This window comes from Aythya ferina (assembly GCF_964211825.1).
Source record: "Aythya ferina genome assembly, chromosome: 5".
NCBI lineage: Eukaryota > Metazoa > Chordata > Aves > Anseriformes > Anatidae > Aythya > Aythya ferina.
Window position 1 is genome coordinate 28,974,523 of NC_140301.1, and position 15,399 is coordinate 28,989,921.

Below are 15,399 nucleotides of genomic sequence, written 5' to 3' on the forward strand. Positions count from 1 at the left end.
TTAACTACTTCAATGAGTTTCTTAAGGATTACAGGCGCTGGCTACTTGGGTTATGTGAATTTCCTCCATCCTGCTATTCCCCTATTATGACCTATGTTCTCCAAATCCCTTTTAAAACGAATACTGGGTCTCAATTAAGCAAGAGGCAGGGGTGACATGACATGCTCAGTCTTTGCAATCTGCTGTCTGCTGAGCACAAAAACTTTTGCTAATGTTAGTCACCGAGTCTGTGTAAACAACAAAAAAGATGGTTTGTCAAAACAAAGATGTGTTGTGATTTGAGCTTGGAAATTTAATAGCAGACTGTGGTCACGGGTGCAGTGGTTGCGTTTAGGGGTACATCAAATGTTGGCTTAGGAGCTTGGGTGGCTTTCAGGAAAGGTCTGTGGGCTAGCCGAGGAAGGACACAATCCTGCAGCAGCTCTCCTATTACCCCCTGAAGGTTTACAGATAGCTTTGACACAGTAGGATGCTTTTGTAGTGGTCTACATCTTGCTCTCACAGGGTTGTGGCATTTCCTCAGCAGTTCACGTTTAGTGTGTAAAACTAAACACACTGGTCTGGGGTAAATTTGTTCTGATCATTCAAACATTAACCCAAGATTTTTTGTTTTTTTTTTCTTTGTTCCTGCAAGCTCCATATTGGACCAGGGGTCAGTCACCCTGTCCTTCTGCAGCTGGCGTAAATTCAGCATGAAAACACGAAGCTAACCTAAACCTGACTGCATGTATTAGATGATGTGTATAAATATGATGGCATGCGATGCCTGTTCAGGATTAAAGCTCTGCTGGGCTGCGATCTGATGCCGGGTGGGTCCGCCTGCTTGCCTGACGCAGCGGCAGACCGCAGAGCGGTGGGCAGCACACGCTGCGTGCCATGGCGAGGAGGAGGTGTGGGAGTTTGTGGCTCGGGTGCGTTTCGCTGAGGCACAGCCACGGCCATAACGCCAGGCTCGTCCCCGCTGAGGGCTGAGCGATGGGGTGCAGATGTGTATAAACATAAGGTGACTCCGGGGCTGGCTGAATACTGCAGCTGAGCAGCAATTAAGAATTTATTAATTATGTTTGGCTGGGAGAGACACGCGTGGGGACTCGTGAGGGGTGTGAGCACCACCAAGGCACGCTGTGGCAGAGCACCCCCCCTCAAGCCCCTCACTCCCCAAGATGGCCGCCGGGCACCGCCTCCCCTCCGCCATCACCCCGGGGCGGGGCGGGGAGGGAAGGGGCGGGGCCAGGGCCGGCTCCGCCAATGGACGCGCGGTGCGGGGCGGGGCGGTGGCGCGGGGCCGCCCCCGGTTGGCGGAGGCGGGGCGGGGCGGGGCGGGCGGCAGTCGGGAGCGAGGCGCCGCGCAGGGAGCAGGAGCCGCCCGCCAGCACCGCACCGGCCCCTCCGCCCCGCACGGCACGGCCCGGCACGCACCGGGACCCGCAGCCCAGGTTGGTGACGGGATCGGCGGCCCGGGGCTATGTCCGTGTGGTGTGGGGGGGTGGAGGGGCGAGCGGTTCCCTCAGCAGCGGGGTGTTGGCGGCGCGCGGGGCCGCGGCGGGCCGGTGCCGGTGCCGATGCCCCGCGTGCAGCCTCCGCGGCGGGCGCTGCGCGCAGGGCGCGGCCCGCGCCGCCATTTTGTGGCGGAGGCAGCGATGGCGGCGGCTCGGCTGCCCCTGCGCCTCGGGGGGCGGGGCCGGGCGGGAGGTGGGCGGGGCCGAGGGAGGGGAGCGGCGCGTTCGGATTGGCGGCGGCCGGGGCGGGCTCCAGCTGGCGGGCTGCGATTGGGCCGCGGCGGGGGCGTGGCCGGGCTGCTGCGGACTGCGGCAGGGGGCGGGGAGGGGGGGGGGCGGGTGCTGAGTCACCGGCACGGCGCTGAGGGGGCTGAGGGGAGCTGAGGGGGCTGAGGGCACCCACCGGGACCCGCCGGGCCCCCCGCAGGTTGCTCCGCGCCCCCAGCCATGAGCGGCTGCCGCGTCTTCATCGGGAGGCTGAACCCCGCCGCCAGGGAGAAGGACGTGGAGCGCTTCTTCAAAGGCTACGGCCGCATCCGCGACATCGACCTCAAGAGGGGCTTCGGCTTCGTGGTGAGTGCGCCTCGCGGGGATGGGGCCGTGGGGCTGCGGGCGCTGCGGTGCGTGACGCTGTGCCTGCTGTCTGGGCTCGCAGGAGTTCGAGGATCCCAGGGATGCGGATGATGCTGTCTATGAACTGGATGGGAAGGAGCTTTGCAGTGAGAGGTGAGCTGCCGCATCTCCCCTGGTACCCCAGCATTAAAAACATGCATCGATTTCCAGCTACATCTTTTTATCAACACTGCTCAAATCCTGCCATAGTTTTTTTCCCCTCAATAATCATGAAAAATGTTTAAAAATGCACGTTTTCCCTTTCTTTTATTCTTTTTCCTCTGCAGGGTTACAATTGAGCATGCGAGAGCACGCTCTAGGGGTGGCAGAGGCAGAGGGAGGTACTCTGACCGCTTTAGCAGCCGCCGTCCCCGTAGTGACAGGAGGTACGTATAGCCATGAACTGACGGGGCTTTAATAAATAGCTCCGGGTCCATCTCATCCCAAAACGTGAGGTACGCTGAGATAGAAAAAGGTGCTGTTTGCCTTTCTAGTCAATCCGATGTGGCAGTAGGATTGTGAGGATCAAAAAAATTAGATACGATCATCTCCTTTATGTTTTTGTACCCCCGAGGTAATTGACACTTGTTCTTGATTACTTGCGGCATTACATAGTCACAACAGTGTCAAGTTAACAACGGATTATTGATACAGTCCTGGTTAGCATTAAAATGTGATTATACTTAAGTTAATAAATAATTAATACTTAATTTTCATTTCCCAGCAGAAGTGCCCCACCTGTAAGAACAGAAAACCGGCTCATAGTAGAAAATCTGTCATCCCGAGTCAGCTGGCAGGTTTGTTAAAACACGATTAACTATTTTGTCTTCATTTAATGGGTATGTAATGTAATTATTTTGTAAAATAATCAATTAAAAGTAAATCTATTTTATTAAAATGTTTATGTAATTGATGTAATTTTAAATAATGTAATTTAAATATTTTGAATGAAAACTAGTTAACTTTAATTTATAATAATAAATGTATATATTTGAGGAAATATATTTATTTATTTTCTTGTTTTCTAAATCCATTTTAACCACATATTAAACCCTTTATTTGCCAGCCTATCTGTGTCGTTGGCCTTATGACGAGGAGTGCCTGTGGGTTATCCTAATCGTTCTGTCTTGGTCACTCTTGGTTGGGCCTGGTTGACTTTCCAGTCAGCTCCTACAATGTCACTTGGCCACCTCTAGATCTGTGTTTGCCGGTCTAGACGTAATCGATGCACTCCTTAAAGTGCCACATTGCAGCGGTCCCAGAGCGTTAACGAGATCTGATTCCTAAGTTGAGAGCTGTTCCTCCTGTAACGCTTCCGAATAAGAGTTCCTGGTCGAAAAGAGTTGAAAGATACGAAATTAGGTGGTCGTTGGAATCCTGATCGCAGTAAAGTGGTCCTTGGTAACATCAAGCATAGCGAATGTCTGGATCCGTCAGTAGTCTCCTAATAGGGAGGGCGGTGCGATTAATGGCTTCCATCGACTGGGTAGTGTTCGACAAGTGGGTGGCGAAGAGCCAGTCGGGCATAAATCATGACGGTATCTCCGGTCGCTTAATGCAGTTTGCTGCTTGGCTAGCCTAGGGAAATGTTAATAAAGGTAAAGTAAACTATATTTTTAATGACATATGGGGCACAAAATAATGGTGTTATGTAAATGTAATTCTGTATGCATATAAGACTCGTAATATAAATGGAAACGGAAATAATTCAAAAATATATGGGTAGTGTTTTACACTCAGTCCAGTATTTATACATAAATATACAGATGTATTTTTTTAGATCTCTCTCTCTCTCTTTCTAATCTATATAATCTCCATAGACTAATTTAATTTTCCTTAATGTTAAGACGCTTTATTAGCATTTTGCTTAAAGCAATATGCTTTTTTCATTTATTTCGTGCCCTGATATAGATAATTCAGTTCTGATAGAATACAAGTATGGCAGTTGCCATGTTTGTAATTTATCTAACATCTTCTCTTTCAGTAGTCATAAGTTTCTTTTCTTTGCTCTTTAAAAAAACAAAAAAAATCAGGAAAAACTATTTTTATATACATAAGTATTTATTTCCACTTCTTTGCATAACATTACTGGTCTTGTGTTAGGATCTCAAAGACTTCATGAGACAAGCTGGGGAAGTTACCTTTGCAGATGCACACAGACCTAAGTTAAATGAAGGGTAAGCCTCTAAATTTCTCTTGCAAGCTGTAGGCTAATACTCGTCTATATTGTGTAGCTGTCTGGGGAGGGAAGCTGGCTACAAACAGCACTAAGCAGCTGTTCGTGGCTTGATTTAGCTACGCTTTGAACTTGCAGTCTGTGGTATTTGGGGAGAGGAATTCTTTAGTGCATGCTTGCGTTTGTCATGGTGTTACTGTGTTACTACACACCAAGCAGTGTGGGGGTTTTGAGCTTTTTTTTTTTTTTTTTTAAGTTTGTATTTTCCTCTTTTAGCATCAAAAATACAACTTCAAATAGTGAGCTGTTTTGGCTTTTTTTTTTCTTTTTCATTTCTGTAGGGTGGTTGAATTCGCCTCTTACAGTGACTTAAAGAATGCTATTGAAAAGCTTTCTGGTAAAGAAATTAATGGAAGGAAAATCAAACTAATCGAAGGCAGCAAAAGGCACAGGTATGGATATCTGTTAATTAATGATCGATTATGGATTGAGAAAGCCTTGAAGTCAGCGGCCAGGCAAACTGCACGGTTGCTGTAGTGGCCTGTGATGCTCCGCTGCTGACACCGATGCTCATTGCTTCCTCAGTAGGTCCAGAAGCAGGTCACGGTCCCGTAGCAGAAGCTCATCCAGGTCTCGTAGCCGTTCCCGTTCCCGAAGCCGCAAGTCTTACAGCAGGTCAAGGAGTAGGAGCCGTAGCAAGTCTCGATCAATTAGTAGATCTCCAATGCCAGAGAAGAGCCAGAAACGAGGCTCTTCCAGTAGGTCTAAATCCCCAGCATCTGTGGATCGGCAGAGGTCTAGGTCGAGGTCCAGATCTGCTGACAGTGGCAACTGAACTATAAGTAACTTGCCCTGGGGGCCCTTTTTTAAACCATACTTGCTAAAAGTTGTGGTAAGTATGTGACTTTCTGCGGGGAAGGGTTCGGGTGGGGAGGGGAGGGAAGGGAAAGAAGGGAGGAGGGATGGGGGATCTTTGTAGATGTGGACCATGGTGGGGAGGGTTATTGACTAATTGTATTAAATGTTTTTTGATAACCCTTTTCTTGCTCACATTTTTTGTGAATGTCTGAAGTGTATAGTTTGTGTATATTGACAGAGCTCTTTATAACTAAAGCAGACCACTTTAAAATTTTTTGTACTCCAAAAAGAGTAACCTAAACACTAAATTCCCAGTATATTCAACTGTGAATAGCAATTCAGAATATTAGTTTAATATCTCAAATTAAACTAACAGCTTTAGGCATCTAAGAGCTCTACATGTGCTGTACATAAAGCTTTATTCCAGAGGTATTTTTTTCATGCGTTAGAACCATTGTTTCAGCTAGAGGCCAGCAGATTAAGTGCTGGTCAATATTGGTAATAAAACTTTATTTTAAAAGCTTTTCATTTAATACGACTTGCACTACAGTAAGAAAATGCCCATTTCACTGCCCTGTGGTAATAGTATTCTATAAAGCACCCTAATTCTTGATACTTAAGAACTAAATAGCTCAAATAAAGTATAAAGAAACACGTCTCTGCTTCTGGTGTGTTACTGCTGGTGAAGTGTGTTTGACTGCGCCTCGTGTAGACCCATCTAGAAAAAGCTGTTGCTGAACATTTTGGGTGTGGGGGAGAACTTCCTTCCAGAATGCGTCACACTCTGCCCGTAGGTATCTGCATCTTTTTGGGGACTTCATGTTCTGCAGTAAGAAGCTTGGTAATAAGAAGCCTGCTGTGAGAGAGAGTGAGCTCATAGCAAAAATTGGAATGGGTGAATCATTCAGATTTTGGCTTTCAGAGAGTAAGTGTGGAAAGTTAAAGATGGATGCAGTCATTAAACTTCCATCTGTGTGTGTGCATCTGTGTATGAGAGGACACAGATACGGATAAAATATTTTTATAGCAATGAGTCCTAATTCTAGAGAAAGAAGAGGGAATTTTAAGCTGGCATCTGAGACTACTGCAACAGTGGTGCCCTGCAGTTCTGCCTCCTGGTCCTGCGTATGTTCACCCACCCATTACAGGGGCAGCAACCTGCAATCCCTGTGTTTCTCAAACCCTTACCCATGCTACAAGAGAGCTTTAAAATTGAATCTAAAGATTTAAACATGTTTTCTTTTGAAGTGCTTTACAAAGCTAATCCAGTAACACAGTGAAACCTTTTAAAAAAAAAACCTTGGAACCTATGGTCAGGTCCTAGGAAACTCGAGGAGGGCCTGCACAGAGCAGAGCTACCGCTCTCCTTGTGGGTGGATTTCTGGTGTCTGTGCAGGCTGCTTTTCCTTTTCTCCTTTCTGTTGCTGGTTTCTTGTCAGTTAGCTTGGAATACGGTGATGTGAATGAGCTTTAGTGCCTTGTGAGCAAGCGGTGAGAGATTCAGATCGGTAACGTAGGTAACGAGATTATTACTAGACAGTTTTTGGGAGTGGGAGGTGTCAGGCTTTGCATTGCAGAGGGTTATACTGACTTCTGGTCAACAATGACCTTGCATTAAGTTCCTGGTTTGATCCTGTTTATTCTTGGTTCAGCTGGTTTATTTCATGTTACAATGTATTTTTAGCACATTACAGGTTTTAATGGCCGTCATCCCTCCTGCTGAACTTTGAAGTACAAAGATAGCTAGATAGTGTCCTGCAGGTTTGTTCTGCTTAGCTGAGTGACTCCTGCAAAGCAAGGCGTGTTCAGGGCTCACCTATTTTCAGCAGTACGGTTTGCTGGACCTGAGCTCTGCTCACGGAGGCAGTCGGCATAGCCACCTTCAGGATTTCTGTGCTGTCCACTGCGTGAATAGCAGCAGCACACCGCGTGGCGCTCAGGCTCATGGAAAAGGACTGAGCAGCAGCCCTTGGGGTACTCAGCTGCATGCAGGATCTTCACTCCTACGCTGGGAAACTCTCACACCCCATTTTGGGTCTCTATTAGGGACATCACACTAACCTGCAGCAACCTCTTGGATCTCAGGAGAAGCTGTCTGAGGAGCATGGTCTTTGGAAAGCAAGTGAGGGTGGAGATAGCTCTGTGGCACATCCTCTGGTGTAAAAGGGGCAGATAGAAGCTTTACATGGAACTGCTGGAAACCTGTAAACCAGCTGCAGAAGGGGGAGCTCTGGGGGGCTGTGATAGCGGCTGCTGCAGAATCTCTCTGGGCCATTTTCCTGGTTTCCTGCTGTTTCTCCAGAGTCTCGATACTGGTTTCATTTCTCCAGCAGTATTTGTGTCCGCGGCTGCACAGATCGCTTCTGTTGCGTCTAAAGAAAAATGTGAGAAGTAGGTAGTTGTGAGCCCAGGCAGGTTATAAAAAGACTGTGGTGTAACTGCAATGTTGTTGCTGGGTGTTTTTTTATAGGAGAGAAGAAAAACAAAACAAACCAAAAAAAAATTACATTCTGTCAGAAAGGATGGCACTGTGAAAATCTGTGAGCACTGGTAGTATAGATAGTATGCTTATTTCTGAAACATTCTGCTGATGTGAGAAGCCCTAATTCCTAGCGTCTTCAATTACCTCTACTTTTTATTTATGTTTTTAATGTGATTTCTACTTAGTGTGTAGGCTATGGTAACTCTGAGTTAAAGGGTAACTGTATTCTGTCCCTAGAAAGCAGCAATTGGCTGGCAGTTATAGGTAAACATATATGGCTTGGGCTGGAAATAGTAGGAAATAGAGGGGCAAAGCTGTACTTGCCATTGGGTTTCTTTATTCCATCATGAATCCTGAAGGCCAGGATGAGCAGAAGGCCCTCTCCAAGCTGGAACATCAAGTAGAGCAGTGGGAAGAAGTACAGGGGGCCGATGACTTCTGGGGCAAAGGCAACCTTGAGGATGGTAGAGCACAGCTGGACGTTCTGGCAGCCAGTCTCCATGCACACTGTCCGCCTGCAGCTGAAGGGGGGGAAATACTGGCAAAATCTGATCATTTTAAACAGTTTAAGACAGGCTCCACCCACCTTGCTGTTGCAGTTTCATGCATCTGCCTGTGCTAAAAGCTGCTTTATCAGGAGCAATACTAAGAACCCTAGGAGGTTCTGCCGTGTGTTGCCTTTGCACTGTATGGAGACACATGCTATATATCTGGACTTTGTCTTTAATGGTGTTTGGAGGACTTGTGTCCTACTCCGCTGTTTCCCACAGAAAAGAAATCTGTTTCCAAGGTAAAAAGAGGAGTCCAAGTTGTGAAAGCAAAAAGTGAATAGAAAATAGGGCTAGAGGATTTCTTACCTGAATTAGATGGGATGAGAAGAGAAAGGTTTTGTTTGTTTTGTTCTTAGGCAAGGTGTGGGAGTATGACTTGGGGCCAGCTTGCAGTGTCTGCTCATGCTCCTAGGACACATTTTGGGAAACTGCAGCCTGCCTATTTCAAAAAAGTGCGTCCATTTTGAAGGCAGTGCTTTCCCCAGTGCTCTGCATACCATGCCTCTCTGTTTCTTCTGGTCAGAGTGAGGGGAGGGAGGCGCAGGGGAACATACCGGCCATTAAGCTTGAAGACTGCAGAGAGAATGTAGCCCAGAAGGAATCCGATAAAAGGCATCAAGGCAGAGGATCCGAGGAGGGATGGTGAGAAGACGACCACGATGCTGCTTCCCACGTTGGCCACAGATAGAACAATTATTGCAACAGATGACAGCAGAAGCACAACCATCCCTGTCTAAAATAAGTGTTAAAGACAGGGACAAGATAAAAAACCCCAACAAAATTTGCGTCAGCGGTTGGAAGCGGCTGTGCCCAGTGCCCTGCTGTGGGTTTATATTATATGTGGGTTTATAGTGAGAGATTCACAGTGCATACGTGCCTTTTGTGCACATAAATGTTATAAGTAATCAACAAGCCACCATCTTTAGGCATTACCTAAAGAGACCTTAAACAACTAAGTACCTTTCTGGCACACATATATAATGAGTTGCCACGTTTCTCAGGCATTGCTATGCGTTTCTGTCCACGTCCTGCTGTGAGTCTGGCATGATGTGCCTGCTACCCAAAGCAGGTGTGGAGGAAGCCTCTTTACTCGCAACAGCAGACGCAGAATGCAGGTGGGGGCTGCATTTTCAGACTGTCGTGCTGGTGTTCAGCAGAAGAAGTACCTGGGGGATTCTGAGAGGCAGAATACAACCCTCGTGCCTATGTTTCCACTTTGGAATCCAGTTTGTGTGGAGCTCCCCAGGTGATTTTTAAAGTAACTTTCTACTGCTTCCTCTTTTGTAGAGGAAGTAAATGGAAAAGCAGTGTTAGTGGAAAGGAACAAGAACTAAGGGGCAGATGGGCCAGTGTAGGTCACCTTGTGCTAGACTTTTCAATGTTTCTTTTGAAACAGCCTGGTTATCACTGCCCTGTGCTGGCTAAAGGGACCTATAAAGAGCTCAGCTCCTCCTACACCTAGCCTGCTTCCTGGGTTCCCATCTCTCTTACAGGTTAGTGATTCCTAATGCCATTTTGTCAGGTCTTTGTTAGGTCAGGGTGCCCAAATCTTGTGGTGCTCGGTCCCAGTTTCTCTGTGATGAAGCCTTAGTGAAATAAACTAAGAAAACCAGCTTTACAAAGTTGTTAGCAGCTCTCTGGGTACTGCTGTTGAAGCTATTGAGTTAGGCAATGGCCTAGCTGGTTGTCCAGATTTTCCTTCTGATGTCTGAATGCTAAATGTACAAGTGAGGTAGGAAGATGGCTCCAGGCATAAGCATGTGCTTAGAGGTCTAGTGGGTTCAGCTGGACAGTTACCTCACCGATGTAAGCAGCAAATTAGTAATGTGTGCTTTGTGCTCTGCTGCAGCTCTGAGAACAGTGGGAAATGTGTTTGTTTATTCTATCCGGGGTCTGTGTTGGTTGCAGCAATAGTCAGGGGCAGTACCTATGAGGCTAATTAGTGCTGTTTGCAGCAAAAGAAATTGAAGTTAAAACTGAAGCTAGCAAAGGAGAGCAAAACAGGAAGATGCCTACAAATTATTGTTTGTCTGGTAAGGGTGGAGGACTTTTCTCTGGGAAAATATTTTAATGACTAAAGCAGTGAAGTGGATGTCTTGAGTACTGTCCTCAACCCTTTCATTGTTTTGTGGCATGCTTTAAAGAAATTAATTTTTCTGTGACTCTGTTTTTGTAAACTTCCTCGAAGTGCTTGGCTGAAAGGTGACTAGCACAGGATACTTCTTACCTTGATGACAAATCCAGTGTATTGCGTTTTCTTCTCATTCAAGATGATGCCGATGGCACAAGGGATTAGCATCAGGGTCAGGGAGGTGATTATTCCTTTGTAAGGTACCTTGCCCTTCAAATCACCCTCATAGAGTCCTCCCGAGTAAAGATACAGAAGCAGAGGCATGAGTCCAATTGCCAGGACTGTTGAGCATGTGGTCATTACAATGCTGAGATGGAGAAAGAAACCTTCAGTAGAAGAATGCTTTTTTTTTTTTTTTTTTTTAAATATACTTATTTTACTAACCTGGACACATGTTTTTAATATTAAGTTTACCTTGTTCTTTCCCAGACTGTCATTGAGGCTCTCTCAGCATCACTATCAGGTTGTAGGAGGACATGATATGAACAGAGCGAGGGGAAGATGGCTCGAGCTCTGTATAAGCTCTGAACGGACCCTTGTTTACGGGTACAGCCGATGCTTCAGGAATTCACAAGTGACAGTAATGCCTCACACTTCTCGCAGGGACACATTGGCTGGTTGAGCAGCCTGGGTGATCTAACACTATTCTAGGCTTCTTCCAGCCTCTTGCGGACTGCTAATGTCAGTCCAGTCAGCTTCTGAACCAGCCGTACAACTGGATTGGCCTGGGCAACAAGCACACACTCAGCCTCACTTACCTGAGGTTCATGTCACCTTTCAGCACCAGACTGAAGATGTTTGAGAGGTTTCCACCCGGGCAGCAGCCACAGATGAGGATGGCCAGGGATTCTGTAGGGCCCAGCTGGAAGAGCTTGCCCAGTACAAACGCTGTCAGGGGCATCACGCCGTACTGAGCCATTACAGCAACAGCTACGCCTTTGGGATTCCTGAGGTGAGCTGTGATCTTGGCTATCTCCATCGTACACCCCAGAGACACCATGATAATGAAGAGGACCACGATAAGGATCGCATTCAGGGCTGTGTCTGTGGCCTCATGGCCAAATGCAAACGCTGGTGCTGCGCTGGTCAAGGAGGTGCTCTGTGTGCAGCCTGGGCTCTCAGAGGCTCCCCTGGACTTGTTCATCCTGATGAAGAGCTTACTGGTCCCTTCTTCTGTAAGCAGCTGTCAAGGTGAGGAAGGGATTGATTCAGAAGTCTGAATAAAATACAGTGAATGCAATCAAAATGTGAGTTCTGCTCCCTCTGGTCTGCACCTTTTCTCCTTCAGGCCACCGCTCTTATTTAGCAGCAGTGGAAATGGAACTCTCTTTTAAGGAGTTGTGTACACTGTAATTTATCTTGTCTGATGTACAGAGTCACAACAGACAACTCATGCAACTCGCACAGACAACTGACACTAGTCACAGGACTCAGCCCATTAGTCCCACAGCAACCAAGGGGCACCCTGTTCACTTCAGCAACACACAGGGCAGTTGGTGCAGCTTCTGCTCCTCCTCTTCCACTGCCTGTCCTCACCGTGAAGATGAGGGCAGAGCTGGTGAAAGTGAGGGAAAGGCTCATGCAAAACTGGTAAAGACAGTCAGAAGAGCTCTTGTCTTTTTTTTTTTTTTTAATCCAATTTCTTCTGATCAGAGCACCATCTAGATTTTTTTTTTTTTTTGATTGCGTAAGAGAAGTAATTCACCAAGCTTTCTCTACATTCAAAGATATTATTCCCCCTCAGCACTGAGCAGAGGCTCTGACTGGCAGGACCCTCCACCAACATCTACAGTCCATGCCTGCACAAGGCTTCGTGGCAGGGCACGGCATGCACCCAGTGCCCGGGTGTGCAGGGAAAGGAGAGCAGGGTGGCTGGCACCGAGGTGGGAAGCAGGAGCAAAGAGGTGGCTGTTGAAGGCTGTTCTTCCAGCTGCTGCAGAGGGGACCTCTTCTGGTGCCCCACCACTCCCCGTGCCCTGGCTGGACGTGGGATGTGCCTCCCTGCAATGTCCACACTGCAGGTGCTGCGCTTCCTGGCTCCTCTACAGCTTTTGCCTTCATTTATGGAGCAGGTTGACCTGAGCCACCCCCTAGGTCTCAGGTCTCTAACAAGATGCTAAGTAAAACACATGAAACCAGAGTGAAGCGAATGCCATTACCTTACACACCTGTGAGCACAGCTCTCAAAGGCTCTGGTGACGTTGCCTGCTGCTCCATCCCTTCCTGGCCACGCTCAGTGAGCAGGAGCACTCTTCAGTCCTTCTGCATCAGGAAAATCTTCCCCCCTTGGCAAAATCTTGTCCTCTGCTTGCAGAATATAAAGCCTGGGTCTAAAAGTATTTTAGATAGGGAAATTGTCAGAATGTGTGTTGTTCTAGGGCTGCAGTCCCTTGCTCTGTGGTACAGGACTGGGGAAGGGATTTCAACCTGGGAGGCGCAGTGTGGTATGGCCAAACTTTAATCCCTTTGCTGAAGGTCATTATAATGCTGCTCTGCCCACTTCAGGACGTCCTCATCGCCCCTATTCATCCAGGAGCTCCACGGGCTCGACCTCTCCAGTCCCATTGCTCTGGAAACGCCACTGGCAGCAGGAAGGAATGGCAGGGCTGCCCTCCCCATCCTCCCCGCTCACTTTGGGTTGGGAACTTTGTTTTCTAGGCTGGGAGCCAGTCCGGAAAACAACCAACAAGAGCTCTGTAGCCTAGCACGGCATCCCTGATCAGGCTGGGAGGAGGAGTGCCCACAGCAGGGCCGGAGAGGGGAAAGCAGCGGGATGGAGCCACACCAGGAGCCACCAGCATCTCTGTGTGTCTGTGGCTTCTGCAGCCTTGCTGTTAGTGCCTACGGTGATGCTCTCAGAGACCTCTGTGTGGGTGGTGAGGCAAAGAGGGACACCCAGCCACCTTTCTGGGGTCACGGCCAAGCAAGCGAGAGGAGGTGGCCTGCTATACTGCGTGCATTTCATTTTGCTTTGGGCAGCTGCAAGGCTCCTGCGATAATGTAGGTGCTGCCAGGTGTCCTGTGTCAGCAAGGCCCTAGGAACTAGGAGAAAATGCAGGAGCAAAGTGCCCAGCAATCACCTCTCTTTTTCTCCCCCCCCCCCAGATTTCCAGGCAGCCTCTTGAAATGTTTGTTTTCACAGCGTTCACCTTTTAGCCCTACGCTGAATGTTGTCAGGAGATGCAAGAAGGGTCAAGTCCAGCAGCTAAGTGGCTTTAAAGTGTCGCTGCCTACGCAGCACCCAGACCTCCCCCTGCCAGCTCAGGGCTGCTCAACGTTTGAAAATGACGATGTCGTAACACCCTCACCCTTTGTCTTTGCAGGGCTGTAGAAGAATGCTTCAGCTACTCCGGTAATTAAAAAAATGCCTGCTAGTTGTTTGCTCTTCAAGTGTGCCTGCTCGTTCCCAGTAGCTAAAGCACGAAACGCCACAGGAACCAAGGGGGAGACTGGTTGAGAGAGGCAGAATAAATGAGCATCATTATTTTACTCTGATTCACGCTGGAGATGGCTGGTTGTTTTACGCAGGCACTGGAGCTGGGTGCTGGCACTCGGTCCTGGCCGAAGAGCCGCATCGTGGCTCTGAAGCTGCTGCTCCCTGCAGTGGGACCTGGGACCTGCTGGTGCCCAGAAGGGTGCCTGGAGATGGAGCAGAAAGGCTGGAGGAAAGATTTCCACATTGTCTAGCCGGGCACAGAGCAGGCTTTCACCTCAGAGGAGCCGGCAGCAGCCACCCGGTGGCTTTTGAAAAATTTTTTTTGACCGTGTTTCTGGACTCAGCTCTTAAAGGGTAAATTTCTAAATGTGCTGTGAATGTTCTCCTTTTTTCCTCACAGCTCAAATGTGCTCGAGTGCTTTCTCTGCACGGTGAGGTCCTGCGCAGCTCAGGCCACTTGAGGGCAGTGGTTGCATGCCCAGACCGGATTGCTCTCCGAGGATAAAAGCCCTCATAAAACAACAAAGTCTCAACAAAACAACAAAGTCTGTTTTTTTTTTTTTTTTTTTTTTTTTTTTTTTTTTTTTTTTATTATTATTATTGTCAGATACTCCCAAATTCAGAGGTATGCTCGAATATACTGGGTGTCGCAGGATGTTTGACAAGCCTGAGGCACTAAAGGTGATGCTCGGAAAACAAACCACACAAAGTTTGCAGGCTTCTTGTCGGTGCTCAGCACGATCTGTGTTGGAGACTTTTTGAAAGACACCAGTGGTGTCAGTGCTTTATGCTTTCATAATGCAGCCTAATAAATTTACTTGACAAATATGAAATGGCTCTTGTGCTTCTTTCACTGGTGGGGAGCCGAGGTCCAGTTTTCTAATTTGCAGCTGGGGCTGTCATTTCTTCTGTGTTTTTACAGAACTTAACATAATTGAGCTCAGCCCAGTTGTTGCCCAAAGGCCACACTTCAGCAGATGTGCCCAGTAAGAGCGGTGGCGACATGATTTGTGCCAGATTTCACACTATGTTGGCCCACAGTCTGAGATGTGACTTTGGCATCTGGGTGCCCATACTTTGCTCACGTAAGGTTTACTTGCTGCACAGTTATATGCTTAACTATTATTTTTTTCTGTGGGTTTTTAAGGTGTTTGGCTCCATTTAGTGTCAGAAACCGTCTTCTGAGCCTTCCTTATATCATTGTTTCTTCATTCTCCCCCCCCCAGCTGCTGAGCGTTGTCCTTTTGCTCAGGAGGATGCTGGTGGTGGGTCAGCTCCCATCCCACCACAGGAATGCCAAAGGCCTGAAGCAGCCTGTCCTGAGGTAGGGTTACCCTTGCAGCTGTGTCTGCCTGGTGCTGGAGTGGCCATCAGGCTCAAAGAGGATGGGTTTCTGCAGGGGCAATCACTCCTTGCCATGATCTGTTCCAGCTGTGGCTCCCCAAGGCCATAGTTCACTTCTGTTATCGTCATCTGGGTGATGCAGCCCACCTGGCTTCCCAATAAAAATCTAGGTACCTTTAGCTCTTTAAAAACAAGAAGATCCATCATTTTTTTCTCCATGGGTCCCTGTCATAATTAAAGCAGAAGCTGACCTGCTTTTGTGTCTCCTCCTCAGCCTTTTGGGCTGCTCAAAGGCTGGTTGCCTTGGGCT

At 47.9% G+C, this 15,399-nt stretch overlaps 2 protein-coding genes across 9 annotated transcripts; one reads left to right on the top strand and one right to left on the bottom strand.

Annotated features, from left to right (window-relative positions):
• Nucleotides 1-1,294: 1,294 nt before the first annotated feature.
• On the top strand, nucleotides 1,295-5,801 carry SRSF5 (serine and arginine rich splicing factor 5). 5 transcript variants are annotated; one of them, XM_084519897.1, is made up of 8 exons: nucleotides 1,296-1,436; nucleotides 1,927-2,072; nucleotides 2,155-2,225; nucleotides 2,399-2,497; nucleotides 2,836-2,908; nucleotides 4,215-4,288; nucleotides 4,629-4,739; nucleotides 4,873-5,801. In XM_084519897.1, the coding sequence occupies exons 2-8, from the start codon at nucleotides 1,947-1,949 to the stop codon at nucleotides 5,120-5,122; spliced, it is 804 nt and encodes a 267-aa protein (XP_084376023.1). In that variant the 5' UTR covers nucleotides 1,296-1,436; nucleotides 1,927-1,946; the 3' UTR covers nucleotides 5,123-5,801. The 5 variants fall into 5 exon arrangements, with proteins under 5 accessions (XP_084376027.1, XP_084376023.1, XP_084376025.1 ...); XM_084519899.1 differs by having other exon boundaries at nucleotides 4,876-5,801; XM_084519898.1 differs by having other exon boundaries at nucleotides 2,839-2,908.
• Nucleotides 5,225-14,555, bottom strand: SLC10A1 (solute carrier family 10 member 1). 4 transcript variants are annotated; one of them, XM_084519894.1, is made up of 6 exons: nucleotides 12,478-14,555; nucleotides 11,068-11,492; nucleotides 10,406-10,616; nucleotides 8,733-8,911; nucleotides 7,948-8,148; nucleotides 5,225-7,517 (listed from the first exon to the last, which is right to left on the bottom strand). In XM_084519894.1, the coding sequence occupies exons 2-6, from the start codon at nucleotides 11,451-11,453 to the stop codon at nucleotides 7,202-7,204; spliced, it is 1,293 nt and encodes a 430-aa protein (XP_084376020.1). In that variant the 5' UTR covers nucleotides 11,454-11,492; nucleotides 12,478-14,555; the 3' UTR covers nucleotides 5,225-7,201. The 4 variants fall into 4 exon arrangements, with proteins under 4 accessions (XP_084376020.1, XP_084376022.1, XP_084376019.1 ...); XM_084519896.1 differs by having other exon boundaries at nucleotides 7,952-8,148; nucleotides 12,469-14,555; XM_084519893.1 differs by having other exon boundaries at nucleotides 12,469-14,555.
• Between the last annotated feature and the right edge of the window lie 844 nt (nucleotides 14,556-15,399).

Bases quoted from the DNA above. Each gene is read 5' to 3' on its own strand.
- SLC10A1 (XM_084519894.1), bottom strand. From the start codon at position 11,453: ATGAACAAGTCCAGGGGAGCCTCTGAGAGCCCAGGCTGCACACAGAGC. The intron at 8,912-10,405 runs GTAAGAAGTATC...CACTTATTTTAG, and splicing joins ACACTGGATTTGTCATCAAG to ACAGGGATGGTTGTGCTTCT. The intron at 7,518-7,947 runs GTACAGCTTTGC...ATTTTTCTTTAG, and splicing joins ATAAAGAAACCCAATGGCAA to ACGCAACAGAAGCGATCTGT.
- SRSF5 (XM_084519897.1), top strand. From the start codon at position 1,947: ATGAGCGGCTGCCGCGTCTTCATCGGGAGGCTGAACCCCGCCGCCAGG. The intron at 2,498-2,835 runs GTACGTATAGCC...TTCATTTCCCAG, and splicing joins CGTCCCCGTAGTGACAGGAG to CAGAAGTGCCCCACCTGTAA. The intron at 4,289-4,628 runs GTAAGCCTCTAA...TCATTTCTGTAG, and splicing joins AGACCTAAGTTAAATGAAGG to GGTGGTTGAATTCGCCTCTT.